General features: G+C 29.6%; 1 protein-coding gene across 1 annotated transcript; it reads left to right on the forward strand.

Moving 5' to 3' along the window:
- Nucleotides 1-9596: 9596 nt before the first annotated feature.
- Nucleotides 9597-19854, forward strand: LOC145636140 (uncharacterized). Its single transcript, XM_081687601.1, has 2 exons — nucleotides 9597-10022; nucleotides 19476-19854. Exons 1-2 carry the CDS (start codon nucleotides 9777-9779, stop codon nucleotides 19638-19640), a joined length of 411 nt encoding a protein of 136 aa, XP_081543727.1. The 5' UTR covers nucleotides 9597-9776; the 3' UTR covers nucleotides 19641-19854.
- Nucleotides 19855-20419: the final 565 nt, after the last annotated feature.

The following is a 20419-nucleotide window of genomic DNA, read 5'->3' on the forward strand; positions in this document are numbered from 1 at the left end:
TTTAGTCTTCTAGATTCTTCTAGAAGGTTCTGTTCATTCCTAATTCAATTAGCATTAATAAATTGACTTTTGTTGACTTTTCAGAGTTTTAATTAAAATCAAAGAGCATTTTTGAGGAAAATATACGATTTTATCCTCCTGTACGGCAAAATATATCTGATTTTAGAAAACGCGTCAAAAACAGGTTTAGTGTCCAACGCCAGCCATTGGCGCCTGGAACCAAGTGTGGCGCCTGGCGCCAATTAGCTTGTGCTGGCGCCAATATTCTGTTTTGTTAATTTTATCTTTTTTGGCTGATTTTCTCTATAAATAACGTATTAAAAACTCCATTTTCATTCACCAATTCTCATCAACATTCATCTATATTCACCTACAACTAGTTTTCAATTCTCTCTCATTCTCTTTAATCATTCGCTAATTCTCATCAAAATTCCCTCTAATCATTAATTGATTCATCTTTCCATCTCTCTTTCTCTCTTTTCTAACCTTGCTTTTATATACAAAATTCCGTATTCGCAAGATTTAGAAACACCTGGCCATATTCGAAGTTCTCTTCGCCCTAGACGTGAAAGGTTTAATTTCTGAGGGTTTGGTCCCAAATCCCTATTTCAATTATTTAATTTAATTGTTTGTTTATTGTTTTCCTTGAAGTTACTAACGTGTGTATTTTGTTATTAGAAAGAAGTACGAGGCATCGAAGTAAGTAATTTAATGGTTTCAATTGATATTATGATGTAGAAATCATGTTTAGATTGTTGTTATGATATTCCTAGTATCATGTTTAGGGAAAAGGTTATAATATCAAATATGCTTAAATATGATTCATGCGATGCCTCCTATGTTCTTCCTAATATTTATGATTGTTAGTATCATGTTAGGGTTAAAGATTTGATTTTTATTGCTTAGTGACATGCTAGGGTTTGTTATAATCTTGTTAGTATCATGCCTAGGATCTTGCTATTTTTATTATGCTTTAATATTAACATGAACATGATTATGATTATTATTGTTATAATTTATGATTATTATTATTATTTTGATGATGATTATTTTATTTATGATGATTATGATTATAATTTTATTGTCGCTATAATTATTATTATTATGATTAACATGATTATTATTATGATTAATGTGATTGTAATTTATGATGATTATTATCTTTATTATTATTATCTTGATGATGGTTATAATTTTATTGTCATGATATTTATGATTATTATATGTTGTTTGATATTTATTGTTATTGCTTGATCACGCCTTTTTATGCATATTTAAAGGGAATTTGTACTTGTAATCACGCTTAATAAGATATTAATAATCTTGTTAGGGTTAATTTGATTATAATTTCAAGTGATCGCCAATAATAGTTTTGTTTGTGCATTATATTCAACCAACATAGATAAACAGGTTAGGGTTAATCCTATTGATTGCATGTTAGTCAAAAAGCGCACATGAATACGATCAGAATAAAGTAGAGGCCTATTATTAGGGCAGGTTCAATCTCTTTTAGGTTGGATTTGTACCATCATCCCCGAACCCTTATTTGGTTCTAGACCTTATGGAGTTGACGATCTCTTGGATCGTTAAGGGGTGTAACCTTCACCTCGTGAACGGTTTACAAGTTCCTAAAACTTGTTGGCGACTCTTTTGCTCTATCTTTTTCCCTTTTGGACGCCACCGTACCTTAGTGTATGATCACAGTGGGGTTCAAGCTAGGGGTTTAACGCTTGAAATTATTCCCTACAGCTAGGATGCTGCAACATGATTGACCTTAGCTTTGTTGTATTTCAAGATTTGCTTCTTTGGTGATGCTCAAAGCTAAGGGTCGTACTCATATACCACCTCTTTGCATAGGTTCGAGGCTTCAAAGAATTGACATTCATTATAAGTGTGATCCGTCCTCTCACAATAGTAAAAAAAACTCCAATAATAAAAGCTCATATTGGATGCCACACCATTTCGAGCTTGCTGATCCAGTAGCAATTTAATCCGCTATGCAAGGGTTTACTGATGTAATTCAAACTTTGACACAGAGGAACTCATTCCATCCAAGAGGTTTAGAATCATCATAGTCAACAAATCCCCCCAAATGTTCACCAATGTCAAAAGTAAAGTTTGCATTTCTCCTATTAAAAGGAACATCCTTGATTCGAATCCAAACGGGTGTATGGGAAAACTTAACTTCATAGGGTTGTTCATCACCGTTAATTTCATTCAACAACTATAATTTTTGTCAAAAAAACCAAGGGCTACCTTCAATAACCATAGCCTTGTCTTCCTCATCGAAAAATTGGAAAACAAATAAGTTTATTTCCATCATTTGAATTGCTACATTATTCTTGCAATTCCAAACATTCAACAAAGTTCTTTTCATAGCTTCAATATTATAGGGTCTTACCATTTGCAATTTACCCACAAGAGTAAGAAAAATTCGGGTTTTTGTTTCTTCATCTTCTCCGACGCCAAGAGCCCCAATAACATAGCTCTCTTCTTCAATTAAACGAAGCTTCTCCCATTCCTCAACAAGGTCGTTAGCCATCAGATTTTCAAAATTGTGGCAAAATCCGGTTAGAATGGTAAAGCAAGAGCGATGGCCATCGACAAACGAACGAAAATGAATGGAAAACCCTAGGCAGGGAAGAGAGAGACTTTTACCTTAGGCAGGGACTTTAACTTGAAGCTATATAGAACAACTTAGGTCGGTAGATTGAGTGTAGAAGAAGAGAAGGGTAGGAGAGATTATAGTGCCAATATTGATGAATAATAAAAAAGAAATACATCTTTTAAAATACTTTTTTTTAATGTATATATGGTATAATATATCTTGTAATCTACGGAGTATATTATTATTATACTATAAACTTATTATCAGGATCAGTTAAGAAATTGTACAAACAATCAATCACATAATATAGAGGGCTTCTAATAAGTCTGAGCCTCCAATTTAAAAAGCTTTCAAATTAGTTATAATTATACTTAATGCTTTTTTTTTTGTTTTTTTTTTTCAATCAATCTAAAAAAATTGCTCCTTGTTTCTACAGAAAAGAAAACGCGCAGAGAGTAAAGATAACAAAGATAGTTAGTGAATACAGTTAAATTGTTATTGTTGTGAAGAATACGAGATTATAAGATTAAAGGGTATTAGTAAGTACAAAAAAAACTCTTTATTGAACTATGTACTTTTTTAATTTCAAAACTAGCACTATAACATCACACAAGCTACCCAATATAAAACTCTTAGATTTAAATGAAATTTTGTACATCGTTTCAAAAACAACTTGTATACAACAATGACACTTTCATTAAATTCAATCTTTGTAAAGAATACTAGCTTGCATTAAATGTAAGAAAGAGTGAACAACTCTAGACATAGTTAGGCCTTATTTAGTTCAACTTATTTTTACTTCTTTCTGAAGAAAAAAAATAAAATTTTTTTAACGAATACTAGATTGCATTAAATGTAAGAGAGTGATCTCTATACATAGTTAGGCCTTATTTAGTTCAAATTATTTTTACTTATTTTAGAAAAAAAAAATCAGAAATTAAAAATAAGTTCATATCAAATCTTCATTTTATGTGTATATTTTTATCACTAAATGTCTTTAATTAATTTTGTAATGAAAAAGTTATAATAATTACATATTAATAAAATACTCCATATATTATTACAAATCTAAAGCTTAAATTCAAATAAAGGGAAAAAATGTTTATTGTATTTGATTTCTCAAGGGACAATTACACCTAAGTTGCACAACTTATAATGTTAAAACTAGTGTGTGTCCCGGGCGATGCCCCGGATTGCTAGTTTGCACTTCTTTAATTTGATAATTATGTTCAATTGTTGTATAGCTAGTGTGTGATTTGGGCGTTGTGTCGGATGTTATAGTTTATTTTTACTTCATATGTATTTATTTTCTATGGTTGATGGTAAGTGTGTAGCATTTATTTGTTTGAGGTTGAGGATTCGATTCTAGATAAATGCATATTTTATTAATTTTGTTAAATGAAATCACAAGCTTACGTGTTGCTGCCGTGGCATTGTGACATGGTTTTCATATACGTTAAAGAGTGTCACATGACACTGTTCATTTTAAAGGAACGCCTTTTAATATATAGTATAGATATTAAATTGATAATTATATATGTTCAATTGTTGTATAGCTAGTGTGTGATTCGGGCGTTGTGTCGGATGTTACAGTTTATTTTTACTTCATATGTATTTATTTTCTAATCTTGTGGAAAAAAAAAAAATAACCTCTTATTTAAAAAGAATATATAAAGTTAAATATGTGAAATTTAAAACACTAATAAAAGTTGGTTGAGATGGTAAGTGTGTAGCATTTATTTGTTTGAGGTTGAGGGTTCGAATATAGATAAATGTATATTTTATTATTTTTGTTAAATTAAATCACAAGTTTACGTGTCGCTGACATGACATTGTGACATGGTTTTCATATACGTTGAAGGTGCCACGTGACACCGTTCCTTTTAAAGGAACGCCTTTTAATATATAGTATAGATATTAGCCAGAATGTAATGGATGGAATGCTCTAGATGAGTTTGCAAGTTAAAAGTGGCTCTAGAATTTTCTCCTTATTAGACAAACTTTTAAATAAATCGAATATTCGTTACGAAGTTATCCTAAAATGAGCAAAAGTTACCCTAATATGAATAATAGTTACCCTGACATCAAAAAAAGTTTCGAAATATTTATGCTTTATTGATAAAAGTTACACAAAAAATTGTAAAAGTGACCCTAAATTTGATAAAAGTGACCCCCGATATGATGTATAATAAATTACCGTACACCGGATGTATACAAAAGATACTCCTCGTTATTAAAGTTGACAAGACTATTCAAAATAAATAAAATGCCAAGATATTTTTCTAAGATAGATTAAGGTCTCGTTCACTTTACCTTATGTTTTGCTAAAGTGAAATTATTTAAAAAAAAAATTTAGTTTTATAATAACGCTTTCTCTTTTTGGGAGGAACTTTTTTCCTTCGAAAGAAAAGGTTTTCAATCTCCTTCGAAAGACAAGGATTTTTCGACTTTCTTTGAAAGACAAGGTTTATCTCCACTTTTTGGGGGAGAAATTTCTTAGTTTTGAATCCATGATATTAGATCTTACAGATTGTTGTGAAATTATTTTGTTGGTGAAAAAGTTATTGAGTTTTCGAATACAAACAGATGAATCAAAATCAAAACATCTTCACAGCTACAAATTATCGTTAGATTGTCTCTCCAACAAGGCTGTATTTTCCATCGACATAAGCGCGGGATGTTCCAAAGTGCAAAATCTACTCGACGATCATAGTTTTATGAAGCGAAATTTTATTTGATTCAATATTTTATGTATTTGTTAACGTCGAATCTTTATTGTAGATGTCGTATGACTTTTACTCAATCAAATATTTTTGTTATTAAAAAAAAGTGAAATTATTTTTACTGAACTAAAAATATTTTTGCTTAACTTAGATTATTTTTTTTGAACTGAAATTAATTTTAATGAATTGAAATTATTTTTGATAAAATTATTATTTTTTTTTTACTGATTTTCTGTTAGACCCTGCTCACTTCACCTTAAAAGAATAATTTCAATTCATTTAAAATAATTTTAGTTCAGTTTAAATAATTTCAGATCAGTAAAATTAATTTCAATTGAGTAAAAATAATAATTTCAGTTCAGTAATAATCAGTGATTGTCAAGAAGAAATATATAACTCCCTCCGTTCCACAATAATGTTCCTGTTTGGAACCTTTGACTTTAAAAAATAAGAGAGAATTTTCTAAATTTCTCTCAATGTATAAGATCAAATATAGTCAAGTGGGATATAGTTTGATTCGTCCTGATGAGTACATTATTAATATCTAACTTTTATAATTTTTGCTAGTGTGAAATTAAAGATATTTGTGGTCAAAGATGGGTGAAATTTTGCATCGATTTACGTAAATAAGAACATCATTCTAAAACAGAGGGAATAGAGAATCAGTAAAAATAATTTAAGCTTAGCTATAAGTTCAGTAAAAATAATTTCATCGGTTCAGTAAAAATAAGGTGAAGTGAATAGGGCCTTATACTTCTTCTTAAAGTTATTGATTTTTATTGAATTGACATTATTTTTACTGAACTGAACTTATTTTTACTAAACTAAACTTATTTTTGCTAAACAAAAATTATTTTTACAAAATATTTTTTTTTAAGGTGAAGTAAATAGGGCCTAACATCATCGTGATCGGGTTTACATGGTAAACTATTATCTTTATATCAAAAGGAAATGTCTTGGTTTGTTTTTTTTTTACAAAAAAAGGTATAACGCTAATAGAATATGTATTACAATTTGGCATTAGAACAAACAAGTTTATTCTAAAGTTCTGCTAATAGACACAAATAAATTAGTAAATACTCTCTCCGTATTATATTATTTGTTTCATTTCAATTTTTTTTTATTTATTTTTTTTTTTTATTTTTTTTTATTTTTTTTTTTTTGTGAACGGGAAGCAATAATATCATTAAATAATAGCCAAACGGTATCTACAATAATAAAGATTTGTAAACCACAGATTTAAAAACTAATTTGCAAATTTGGGATAACTCATACTCCACTGCTTCAAGCTTGACGCGAGCAATGGTTTTCAATGTCTTTGCATCTTTCCAAGTTTTGACCTCCGCAATCCATGCTAATGTTTTGATTGACCAGTTGATGACAAATCCCATATCCATAGAAATCCAAACCACTTTCCCAATTTTTATAAGAACCCTAAAAATTAAATTTCCATTCATGGATGAGTATCAAAATCCCAGAAAATTGGGAAAACCCCAGAAGAAACTAGACTATTTCCGGCCTAAACGACCAAGAAAACTAAAATTCTAAAAGAGAGAAGAGAGAGAAGAGAGAAAAGGAAAAAAGGGGCGGGTATGATTTCTACGTGCATATATTTGTTTCATTTCTTTGAACATGAATTTTTGTAGAAATAGTATAATGTATTATTTTATGATGGAAATGGGGTTGATTGAAGAATAAAAAAAAAAATTAAAAAGAAAAGTGAGTATAAGTGGGGGGAGAGAAAATGTGAAAGATATTAAACTATATATGAAGGAACTACTAATAGGGAGAAAAATAGTAAAAATTTATTGTTAAAAGTTTTTATTAAAAAAAGAAATAATGCAATTATTAAAAATACGACCGCAAAAGAAAAGTGGAGCAAGTCATAAAATACGGAGGGAGCATACTAGTACATATATTATATTGAAAGTTAGTAAACGAATATAACAAAAAATGAAGTAATGTACTCCCTTTGTCCTTTTTTTTTTTTTTTTGCTCCATTTGACTTTTCACGGTCTCCAAGGTGCAAAATTAAAACGTATACTCCCTCTATCCCCATTTGATTGTCACTTTTGCAATTTTGGGTGTCCCTAAATGTTTGTCACAGTTCAAATTTTTTTAATTAAATACTACCCATTAAATTACAATTTAAACTTCAATATTTTTTTGGCCTTATTATGAGGGCTTCCTATTTTACCCTCATATTTTTTTGCCCTCTTTAATTAATTCCTAGCCCTCCTTTGGAATTTGTAACTATGACTTTCTCTATCTATCAAACATATTTAGCTTAGTCATCAATATGTATAGGGTAATTCTATTGGATGATGTAATTGTTTCGTGTAATGTTATTGGTTAAAAATAAATCAAATGGATTACTAATGTGGTCCTTAATTTTCATTGGTTATTTAATAAATTACATGGATTACTTTTTTTTTTTTTTTTGGATAAAAAATGATTGGGTTCTAACTTAGTTCCCATTATATCCTTAATTTCTCCTTAATTTCCATGATTTTTCTATCAAAAGTAACAATCAAATGAGGACGGATGGAGTATAACTTTATTTCTATAAGCGTAAAATTTATATAAAAAAACTTGAAATTAATATAATTAAATATGAATCTAAGAAGACCCCTAAATGACTATATTATCTCTTGTTGATTAATGAGAATTTATGGTCAAAATTTTTGAAGTTTAACCCATTTATTTGCAATGGAGAGAAACAAAAAATGAGGCATAGAGGGTTTTGTTAAAAAATAAAATAAATGAGGCATATAGGGTAGAGTATATAACTACAATATAAAAACAAAATCCAATTGGATGTTGGTGTAATGGTGATTGGGACTAAACTTGATAGGGAAGACTAGTGTTTGATCCCCCACAACAATAATAGGGAGGAGACTGAAACATAACCACACAGAACTGATCCCTGAATTCGGATTAACCCAAAGGGTGAATCGGGTGAAACACCAAAAAAGTAATATTCCCTCCGTTTCTTATTTCTTGCAACATTTACCATTTTGGGGTGGTTCACATTTCTTGCAACAAATGTTTTTTTCCTTATTTGGAAACTTTTTTCTGTCAAAATGACCAATATACCCTTACTTAAAATATTTTAACACATAATAGTACACATAATTACAACCCATTATAACCTTAATCTATAGTAAATTGATTATCTATGAAATCACACCCAATTAATCAAACCCATTATCTTTCTCTCTCCTCCTTCATCTATCATTTCATCATCTTCATCTCTCATAATCAAATTCTAAACTACCCTTTTAGTGGGTTTCAAATTTGGTTATTGGTGAGTTTGGTGGTTCGTCGATGCTTTTGGTGGTGTCGTGGGTGGTTCTGGTGGGTTGTCGGCAGGTTTTTGTGGTTTCAAATCTGGTTAATTGGTGGCTTCATTCGGTGGTAAAGGTGGTTTTTGTGGTTTGTGGTTTCGCAGGGGTGGAGGAGGGTCGTGGGGTTGGTGGCGTGGGTCTTGAACTAGTCGTTTTCGGTGGTGTTGGTGGTGTCCGTGGGTCTAGCTCTGGTATTGTTGGTGGTGTCGGTGGTTTCGCAAGGGTGGAAGAGTAGTTTTGGCGGTTTTGTGGGTCTTGCAACTGGTCGTTTTCGGTAGTGTTGGTGGTGTTGGTGGGTCTAGATCTGGTGGTGTCGGTGGTTTCGCAGGGGTGGAAGAGGGGTTTTGGTGTTGTGGGTTTGGATGGTGGTTGTGGGTGGTTTCGGGTTGAAGTGGTTTCGTTGGGCGATTTTAGGTGGTTCTTGGTGGTTTCGGGTGAGTCTGGGTGGTTTCGGGTGGTTTTTGGGTGGTTTTGTTGGTGGTTCTAGGTGGTAGCTTTTCGTTGCTGGTGGTTCTGGGTGGCGTCCGCGTTCATCGGTGGTGGTGCTGGGCTTTTAGTTGTTTAATTAATTATTCACCCTCTCTCATTAATTACATTATTTACGTGCCCTTACTTTATAATAATTATGCTTAAAAACTTTTGACTTGGGAACCGTGCACCCTCCCTTTGTTGCAAGAAATAAGAAACGGAGGGAGTATAAAAACAAAACATAAGACTTCACAAAAAAAATTTAAAAAAAAAATAATAAAAAAAAAAAAAATAATAATAATAATAATAATAATAATAATAATAATAAATCAAATCAAATCAAATTTTAGCCAGCAAAAATAGCAAGAAATCAACCATATAACACCTTTAAAAACTATGAGTGGTTCAACATCATAAAAGAACAAAAAAGACATCAAATCAATAAAAATTGTGGATGAAATAAAAGAAGCAAAGAGAATTATACTCTCCTAACTATGGTATCAAAAATTAACACAAAATAATACACTTAATTTTCTATCAAAAAAATTTATACTTCACATTATCATCTTTCAATCTTTGTCAAAAAAAAAAAAAAAAAATCAACAAGAAATAGAAGTAAAGTGAAATAGTATGGTGGTAATAAGTGTAGCAAATGATATAAAGAATAGAATGAGTATGGTAAAGGACCGGTTGATGGAGAAGCTAGCTGCTGCTTCGGTACCGTCCGAGGCGTTGGAGAATGCTAGGCTTTACTTTGAGTCTGTGATCAAGGATGTTACTACGGCGGCGCAAGGTCTTACTAAGGAGGCGCTTCAGAGGATCAAGTCTCATCTTGCTGATATTATGCCTTCTCTATCTCCTTCTCTCACTTCTAAGGTAATTTTTAATACTTCGTTTTATACTACACTACGTACTTCGTATATAGTATAGTATGTGGGAACTAAATTTTTTTTTTTTTAAATGATGTGTTCAATCTCGCGGATTTAACAATTCAACAATGGTGTATCTCGAATTCTCGACACAGTACAGTTTGTATATTTGTAGGTAAAACGTTAGTTTTATGCACGTATGTCAGATGTAAAATTTTGATTTGTAAATTGTAATAAATTAAGTAAAAGTTATAATAATTTTTTTTTAACAGTAATAATTGAATATAATAATTTATTGATTGAAATGATTCTAACAAATAATAAATTATTTACTTAGCTTCAAATCAGCCATAGGGATTCTATTATCAACTTAATCTTTTGGTTGTCAAAAAACTTAAACTTTTGGTTAAGTAAGTTATACTCCCTCCGTATTTTAATAAGTGTTACTGTTTGATCGGCACATAGTTTTAGGAAATTTAATTGAATAAAATAAAATAAAATATAAGTGAGATAGTTTGCGTATTAAAAAAAAAATTATTAACAAAAGATAGTAGAATTAATAGTTTATTGAAAAGTAATAAATGTGAGAGGAAAATATATTTAAAAAAGTAATATTTCGTAGTGAGTTTAGATGGGGACCATGAGATGAGAAAAATATAATATTTAAATGTAATTTTTTTATATAAAAAAAATGTAACACTTATTAAAATACGGTAGATTGTATAAGTGTAATACTTATTAAAATACGGTAGATTTTATAAGTGTAATACTTATTAAAATATGTTGAGAGTTACATATAGCAAAGCATAACAAAAAAAGTCACTAGTTTAAATGCTACTCCGTATTTACCCCTCGCTCTCGCCCCAGGGGCGGATCTATTAAGGTGCACAGTAAGTCACGTGACTCACCGGCACAAAAAAAAAAAAAAAAAAAAAAAAAAATCTAAGAGACCGCCTATTACAGATATGAGGTCTCTTTGTTGCTTCTATTTGAGATTAGCCTACTGCCAGTTTTTTAAATATCAAAGAGACCGCCTATTAAAATATCAGATAGGTGATCTCTTTGTTGCTGCTATTACCACCACGTCATTAGAGACCTGTTATCTAGATAACAGGTCTCTTTTTGTCAGTTTTGCATAATTTTTTGAGCTGCTTTCATATTTCATTAAAGAGACCTGTTACATTTAATAACCGGTCTCTTAAGTTATCTAACAATTTTTTTTAATAATTCTTGTTTTTAAGTAAAAAATCATAAAGTTAGTTTAATGTAATAGTTTTATAGTATGTATTTTTATATCCTAATTTTGGATTGAAATCATTTTGGTGAAATATAATTTTTTTTATATAATTTTTGGATTGAAATAAGTGATTAATTATTAATGGTGACTCATAAGTTCGAAAATCCTGGATCCGCCACTGTCTCGCCCAATATAGCGGCGTTGGACATGAGTTTACACTTCAAGCTAAAAAGAGTCTTATGTGAAGGGGAATGATATATATATATATATATATATATATGTGTGTGTGTGTGTGTGTGTGTGTGTGTGTGTGTGTGTGTGTGTGTGTGTGTGTGTGTGTGTGTGTGTGTGTGAAGGGGAATGATATATATATATATATATATATATATATATATATATATATATATATATATATATATATATATATATATATATATATATATATATATATAAAGACGTATAAAACCAATATTGACATAGTTGATAGTGTTGATTTCACCAGTCAAGTTACTTTTGATCTTGCTTAACAGTTGGTAATGCTCTTAGGGTCTGCTCTCATTTAGTGAATTGAGCTGAAATGAACTGAACTGAACTGATCGGAACTGATTAGAGCTGAACTGAACTAAATTGAACTGAACTAAGCCGAAATAGATATTTTATGAGAGAGGGAAATAGGAGTTGGATTGAGCTGAACTGAACTGATTGGAACTGAAATGAATTGAACTAAACTGAACTGATTGAAGCTAAACTGAACTGAAATTAAGTAAAAGTGAACATACCCTTAGTCAAAATTATTTTAAGATTTTCTTTAGCAATATTTTCTCCTAATCATGGTGTATCTGTTTGATATTATCATTTTTTCGTAAAGATTAGATATAACTAGACCATTGTTGGTCATAGGAATTGATAGGTTTTGCTTTTATCCTTCTCCTAGTTCATAGCCCATTTTATGTACAAATATATAGATTTATGGGCTCAATTGGAGGAGTTCTTATTTAAAAAAGAAACTTTACTCTTAAGTATGAAACTCAAATTTCGAGTACAATATAATTATTCTAGAGCAGTTGAATAATGAACCCCTTGTTAACTTGCTCTAAAAATAATACTCTCTCTGTCCCTTTTTTATATTCCTGTTTGTAAAATTACATGGAAATTAAGGAATTAAGAATAAAACAAATAACAATAAAACATAACACAATGGGAAGTACAAAACATTAAATGATGTCTTTGAGTAAAACAAAGATTAATTAATATTTAATGATGACATGTTATCAATCATTTGCACACAAAAAAAAAAATAAAAAAAAAATAACATGCTCCTATTAGAAAATTAAGAACCAATCATATTCATCTAAATTTAGGAGTGAGAATAGGAAAGTAAGAGTGAGAAAATATGAGTGAACATTAATTACATAACAGGAAAAAAAAAAGGATAATTTGGTATATTTGAAAAAAATACTTACTAATAAAAAAGGAAAAAAGGAATGTAATTTTGGAATATCCAAAAAGCAAAGTAGGAATGTAAAAAAGGGAAGAAGGGAGTAGCCTTCAAATCTATGTATTGAAATGGAAATTAAAATGTATATGATAGATTCATCAGAAATTTTCTCCAACTTACTTTCGATCCTTTGCCATTATTATTGTTTTCAACTAGTCATGTCAATGGGGAGGATCAAGGAGGAGATTCGCCCCATTCCCGCCCTAGTTTGAGGGGTGGTGGAGCGAGGATGGGGATATAAAATAGACTTACCATAGGGCTAGATTTTTGGTCGTACCTGCCCCATACTTTTATACATAGGCGAAGCTACATGGGGGGCGGGTGGAGGCCCGGCCCCCATGGACCAATTTCGTTGCCTTTAATCTTAACTGCTGACCCCTATAAGTTTTTCAAATAAATATTATCTCTGTTTCATATTATTTGCAATTATTTGACATAAAGTAGAGAGAAAAACTGTCTAATAATTGCAAATAATATGAAACAGATATACTCCCTCCGTGTTTTTAATAAGTGTTACAATTTGACCAAATACGCCGAGGCACAAGTTTGACCATTAATTTATGTAATTATATATTAGTAAAATTATAGAAAAGTTGATATTATGAAAGTTATATATTATAACGAATCTAACGATGTATTATACAATGACATTTGATTTTCATATATTGTAAATTAATCAAGTCAAAATCATTATGTGCATAGTGAGAACAGTGAAAACACTTATTAAAACACGGAGGGAGTAGTAATATTTTGTTATAACTTAAGTTGTATTTAATGATTTTCACCAAAAAAAAAAAGTTGTATTTAATGATTGCCGCAGTAGTGGTTTGAATCCCATTGTTTGGGGTTTTAATTAGGTCATAGGATCAAACCCGTTTTCACGTTAATTTTTTATTAAAGTTTTAGTCGGCCCCTATAACTTTAAAATCCTGGCTTCGCCCCTACTTTTATACTGTTTTATATAGAAATTACATACTTTTATACTATTTTATATAGAAATTTATGTTAAATAAAATAGCAATTAAATATTTTTTTTCATTTATTAGATGACCATTTTCTAAATAAGGTAGTTTCAATTTAGATGTATCATTTATTCACTCACTCACTCTTTCTCTTATCACGTAGGCCCTTTATTTATTTTTTTCTCTTTACCTCTCCCTACTCTAAAAATTGCCTAGGAGTCCTTAAAAATTAAAATGATATAGCTAAAAAACAAAGGAAGTATAATATCCTGTAGTACACTTCATTATAAACAAAAAAGTGTGTAATATTAACAATAATAATTTTTTGTTTATTTTAACCTATATTAATAATGCAGTATTGTTTATTGGGAGGCGGGAATTAAGCGGATCTTGGGTGGAGATTTTGTGGGTATGGATATTCAAGTGGGGGGTGGGGCGGGGATTATTTTGATATTGTACCTACTAGGGTGGGAATGAGAATGAATTTTGAACCAACCCTAGAATTGGGGATAGAGATGAAAATATTAGGTGGTAATAAGATGGGAAGGCAACAATCGCCTCCGCCATGCCCCATTGGTTACCTATATTTTTCAACCCTATAAATTAATATCACTAATTATCTAACTTCTTTGTTACCATCATTAAAACATTTCAAATTACTTTTTTTTTTTGTATGCAATTTATTTCATTTTATTTTGAGTATTTTATTGTTTCAAATAAAACAATATTACTCCGTATCAAATATTGGTATATCCTTGACATTATATTAACCTTTCACCTAATAGATAGAATTATGGATGATTAAGGTTTTGTTGCAACATAGCGTTTATCAAAATTTAAAATGGTTTAATACATGAAATTTTTTATAGTAAACGTCGGGTAGACTATAAAAGCAACGTATTGCACCACTATTAAGTTTTTTTCAAAAAAATAGGTAATATAGTAAATTGTATTATTAATTTTATTAAGGAACTGATCTCATAAACATACATCATCGATCGGAAGAAACTTTACAAAATTTCTTTTTAATCTTCTTCATTCAGTTATTAGTGATAATTAAAATTGATGATAATTCACTGCCCATAAAACTACCCAAGAAATGGATTATTGATTTGAAAAAATATCCTCAATCATCCAAAAAAATGTACTTGAAGGAGTGAGAATTTGAAATTTGGTTTGGAATATCTGAAAAAAAAAAAATTGAACTAAATTCAATTTAATTTTAATAACTGTGATTAATTTAATATCGAATATATACATTAGGTTTAAAATTTATAAGGGAATAGATTAAATTTGATAAAAGCAAACAATATGTTTCAAGATTGTATTTTGATGAAAAAAAAAATGAATGAGATAGGTAAATTGAGTCTATAGAGGTAAGGGAAAGGTAAGAGAGATAAGAGATTGTATTGCCAATATTGGTGAATAATAAAATTAAAAGGATTTAAAGTTATTTCTTAATAAATCTAATATCATATAAGTATATCATATAATCATATAACTAATATATAAAGCTAAACTTTTAGTCAGGCTACGAGATAGCGACACTTTGCGCTCCAAATTTTCTCCAAGTGTCGCGCCACGTAGGATAGAGTTATATAGAATTCAATTTGTATGATAAAAAAATTAATTTAGAATTCTATTTTCAATCAAATTTGGATAGAATTTTAGGATAAAATTGTTAATTTAGAGTTTTATTTTCATAAAGTATCAATATTTCATATGTACAAATTAAATTATAATTTTATTAAAAAAAATAAATTATTACAATCATGAATTATCATATAAATTTATTTTTTGTATCATAGTATTTTTTTGGAGCGAAGGAATTAGCTCAAAATGCACCACATCCATTATTTATAATGTATTCTAATCAATTAAAACAATATACTTTACAATCTAGAGTCATTTCGGACAGGGTCAATATTTTAGGTTATGGGTCAAGAAATGTTTTTCACCAATGTTATTATTAGTCATTACATGCCTACTATATAGTTTAAATCACCACAAAAACACATCAATTCCTAAGTAATTTTGTATCAATGATATGTTTTAAAATTTGACATATAGATTAAAAATTTATCTTAAAATTCAATAAATAACCCGGGCATCGCACGGGTACAAAACTAGTTAATAAATAAAGCTAAACTTTTAGGCAGGTCACAAAATAGCGACAATTGGCATTCCAACTTTTCGCCAAGTGTCATGCCACCTTGGATAGATTTAAATAGACTTCATATGATCAAAAAACCGTCAAATGTCACGCCACCTTAATTAGATAGATTTCATAAGATAAAAAAATTAGGTAAGAATTCTATTTTCAATCAAATTAGGAAAGAATTTTAGAATAAGATTATTAGTTTAGAGTTATTTCTTCGATAAAATACCAAATAATAAATTTATAATTAGGCCACAAGACAACATCATTATTTAGCGTTTTAATTTTTCGCCAAGTATCGTACCACGTTTGATAAATATAGATTGACTTTGTAGCAAAAAAAAGTTAATTTAGAATTCTATTTTCAATCAAATTGAATTATAATAGTATAATTTTATCTTAAAAGTCCATAAACTACCCGGACATCGCCGGGGCACAAAACTAGTAACTAATATATAAAGCTAAACTTTTAGCCAAGTCATGACATTGCGACACTTGACGTTCTTCCGCCAAGTGTCGCGCCATGTTGGATAAATTTAAATAGATTTCATAAGATAAAAAAGTTGGTTTAGAATTTTATTTGAATAGAATTTTAGGATAAAATTGTTAGTTTAGAGTTTTATTATCGATAAAATATCAATATTTCGGATGTACAAATTGAATTATAATTTTATCCAAAAAAAAAAAATTAGATTATAATTCTCAAAAGTTATCATATAAATTTATTTTTTATATCATAATATTTTGGTGTGAAGGAAGTAGTTCAAAGCGTAAAACATCCATTTATAATATATACTTATCGGTTAAAATTATATACTTCACAATCTAATAGAATGAATATCTGTCAATTAGGGTTGGGTCATGAAACATCTCGAATTGGGTCACTTCAGGTTATGAGTCAAGAAATGTTCATCCCTTGCCCAAATTTTGGGTTCTGGTCAATCCGACATGCTTTGAACATTTATTTAATTTAGTTTATTTTTTGATAAATTTTTTAATTATATTTTTATGTATTAAAGAGAATATTTTCACCAACATTATTATTAGTAATTACATGCTTACTAGATAGCAAATCGTCATAAAAGCACATCAACTCCTAACTAATTTTGTATCAGTGATATATTTTAAATTTTGACATATAGATTATAAATTTATCCTAAAATTCAATAAATATTTTGTGCATCGCACGGGGCACAAAACTAGTATATATATAAAGGGAGTTTTTTCCCGAGTTTTTAGATAGGCACGTAGAATTTAATTTTTTTTCAGCGCGCCATGTAGAATAATAAATCTTAGTGGTAGCCAATTAAATGCAAGATTATTAATTTATTTTAGAATTAAATACCTTAATTGACACGTAAGAAAAATTGGCGAATGAGATTTCCTAATTTAAATTAATTAAATATAAAATTATCTTTTTATATCAGGAATTTTATCTAAATATATAACAAATTATATATATATATATATATATATATATATATATATATATATATATATATATATATATATATATATATATATATATATTAAAAAATTTAAACAAATTGTGCATCGCACGGGCTTCATGTAGTTATTATATATGTAGTAGTATGTGCTAATATATAATATTATTACAAAAATATTATTAAGCTAATTAAGGGACTGTGCAAATAAGCTCATACCATAAGAGCTCCAAAATAAAGAAGGCATCCGATTTTAAAAGGGTTCTAAATACGCTATAAATATAGATTAAATATGTTATTATATGAATTCTGACAGGATGGTAGGAGCTCTAAGAATAAGAGAAGCATGTATTAGACGGTGGTGAAAAAAAATTCCTAATCGAACTACTTTTTGAATTTCAAAACTTGCATTATAAATTCAGACAAACTCAATACAAAACTCTTGAAAGCATTTATGACACACTTGTGGCGTATCCAGGAATTTCGAACCATGGGTTCAAAATTGTAAAAGAAAAAGGATGAAAATATATTAATTTAAGATAGTTCCTCTTTGAGATTTTGGTGGCTTAATGGTGAATATTAAACCGATGCCATAATTTAAGAAGTGGTGTTAAAAGATTTTGTATGGGAGTTACATTAAAAACATATATAACTACATCAAAATTTTCACATTAACCCGCTAAAAATTAAATTAGGAACAAATAAATTGATATATGATATTCAAAGATATATGATGAACTCCTTAAAGCGTATGGATGGAAAATTTTCCCTATCAATATGCTTAATAATTTTCTTATCATTAACGACTTTCGATATGAGTTAGCGTAATTAGAGTGGAAAATTGAAAATTTTGATGTGGATTATGGAACTTAAGCGAAATTAAGAGAGTATTATAAAAATTTTGGAGTAAATTAAGCGAAATTAAGAACGTCTCCCAATATCTAATTAAAATGGCTACACAATCTAACTCCACAAAATCGTTATTATACACAAAATTAAACAACAAAAATATACAAAAAAGAATTACCAACTATATATAATTTATATATGTAACTGGATTTCAATATATGAAAAATAAACAAAAAAAAAAAATATCAATTAAAAAAACCCAATAACCTAACAAGTAACTAGAAAAACTCCTAGATTTCTAACTCTCCAATCAATTATTCATTATATATCACATATTAATCAGAAACAGAAAGTTGAGGATTTGAATTTTGTAGTCATTTGGGATTTTGGGTGATAATAAGAATCTGACCAGAATTGAATAGTTTTGTGAGCCCATTGAATGGTAGTATTCGAACCCAAGGCCTGTTGTAAGATCCCGCTCAAACTTTTCGAATACCATTATGCCAATGTTCAGTATATTTTATTTACAAATATTCCTATTATCATTATTTTTTTTCAAAAATAAAAAAAAATAATAATTAAAACTTATTATTTTTTCCGAAAAATCAGTGGGTTCAAATGAACCCACTTGAACCCCCTTGGATCCGCCGTCAATGAGACATTCATGAAATTCAATATTCTTAAACGTGGGATAGAGTGAGCTTTGGAAGAAAATGTTTAATTACTGTATTTGATTCTCAAATGACAATTACAACTAAGTTGCACAACTTATATATAGTGTTAAAATAGTTTAGCTAGGATGTAGAGGGACGAATGCTCTAGAAAAAGTCTGCAAAGTTAAAAGTGGCTTAGATAGTTAGATATTTCCTAAGAGACGGTTTAGGCAAAAGAATTATCTAGAGTTTTCTCATTAAGGGATGTTCACATTTTATGAATTGAATTGAACTGAATTGAACTGAATTGAAATGATTAGAGCTGAACTGAGTTGAAATAAATATTTTATAAGAGGGAAATTAGGAGCTGAAATGAATTGAACTGAACTGAAATTAAGTAAATGTGAACGTACCCTAAAATAAAGTTGGTAAGATCCTTTACCAAGATTAACATAGTAACGTAATCTATTAATGGGTTTACATGGTAAACTATACAAGTATTGCTTTAGTCTTTCACAAAGATATCATTATGTTGATGTTATATTGGAGCCATTGTTGCCATTTGATGTTGGTTTTCTATTTCCACGTCCCCATGATATTGGAGAATATTTAACATTTTAACACATGAACTGATAAAGCAATTTTACTGAGTTAATAGATGGTAGATGACGCCGAGGAAGAAGCAACAACAGAAGAAAGCAGAGTAGATGAAGGCAAAGAATTCGAGGGTGAAAACAATGAGGAGCTTAAAAGCAAAGCATATGCTTCTCCAGTATCGTCTTTCTTTTCTAACTACCTAATTAAGCCCACTTCAAAGCTCTAAGACTCTATACACGAATATTGTAAGAATCCTATAGTACTAATATTCTAATAAGACTAAATAACATACACATCATGTGTACTTATTTCCGAGATTTTGTTCTATAAGCCTGTGTGAGTGGAAGAAATTTTTTAGCATTCTTGATGAAACGAAATGTATATTATGGTAACTTCTTCTCTTTGGGATGTATAATAGAAAGCCAGTATATATTTTTTTATCTTTCTTGATTAAGCAAGTTGCATTTTTGAATACACTGGACTGGATTGTAGTAGTGAGGTTATACTTAGTAACTTAGTAAACTAGCAAGCTAATCATCTTTGTAAAGTTTTTTGGTCATGTAAATACACCGTATGAAATAGAAACGCTGTTAGTGCAGTTGTGCAGGATTCTCTGAAAACGATTTCAGACATTTACATACATCATGGGGTTGTGACCGCGTGACAGTTTAATAGGCTGTGAATTGAAGCTTTTTGTCAAGTTGTCTTCCTCCTTTGCGTGCTAATAATGTCTTATTATGTCAATAATGTCAAGGGCAGTAAAAATCACATTATTTAACACACACTTCCTTGAGTTTAACACTTGCTCTACATTCCTCAGAACCCCAAGCATGGGATTATGATGGCTAAACAAGCAGAGAAGCGCGGCTGAAGTCCCTTGTGGTGCAGCCATACACAAATGACTAGCTCCTAAAGTAATTTGGTTGTCTTCTGACCACTTATTTATTTGTGGCCAGAATACTAAAACCATATAAGTAGGATTTGGTTCGTGGACTTCAGAAAAAC

The sequence above is a fragment of the Chenopodium album genome, chromosome 6, assembly GCF_948465745.1.
Source record: "Chenopodium album chromosome 6, dcCheAlbu1.1, whole genome shotgun sequence".
Lineage (NCBI taxonomy): Eukaryota > Viridiplantae > Streptophyta > Magnoliopsida > Caryophyllales > Amaranthaceae > Chenopodium > Chenopodium album.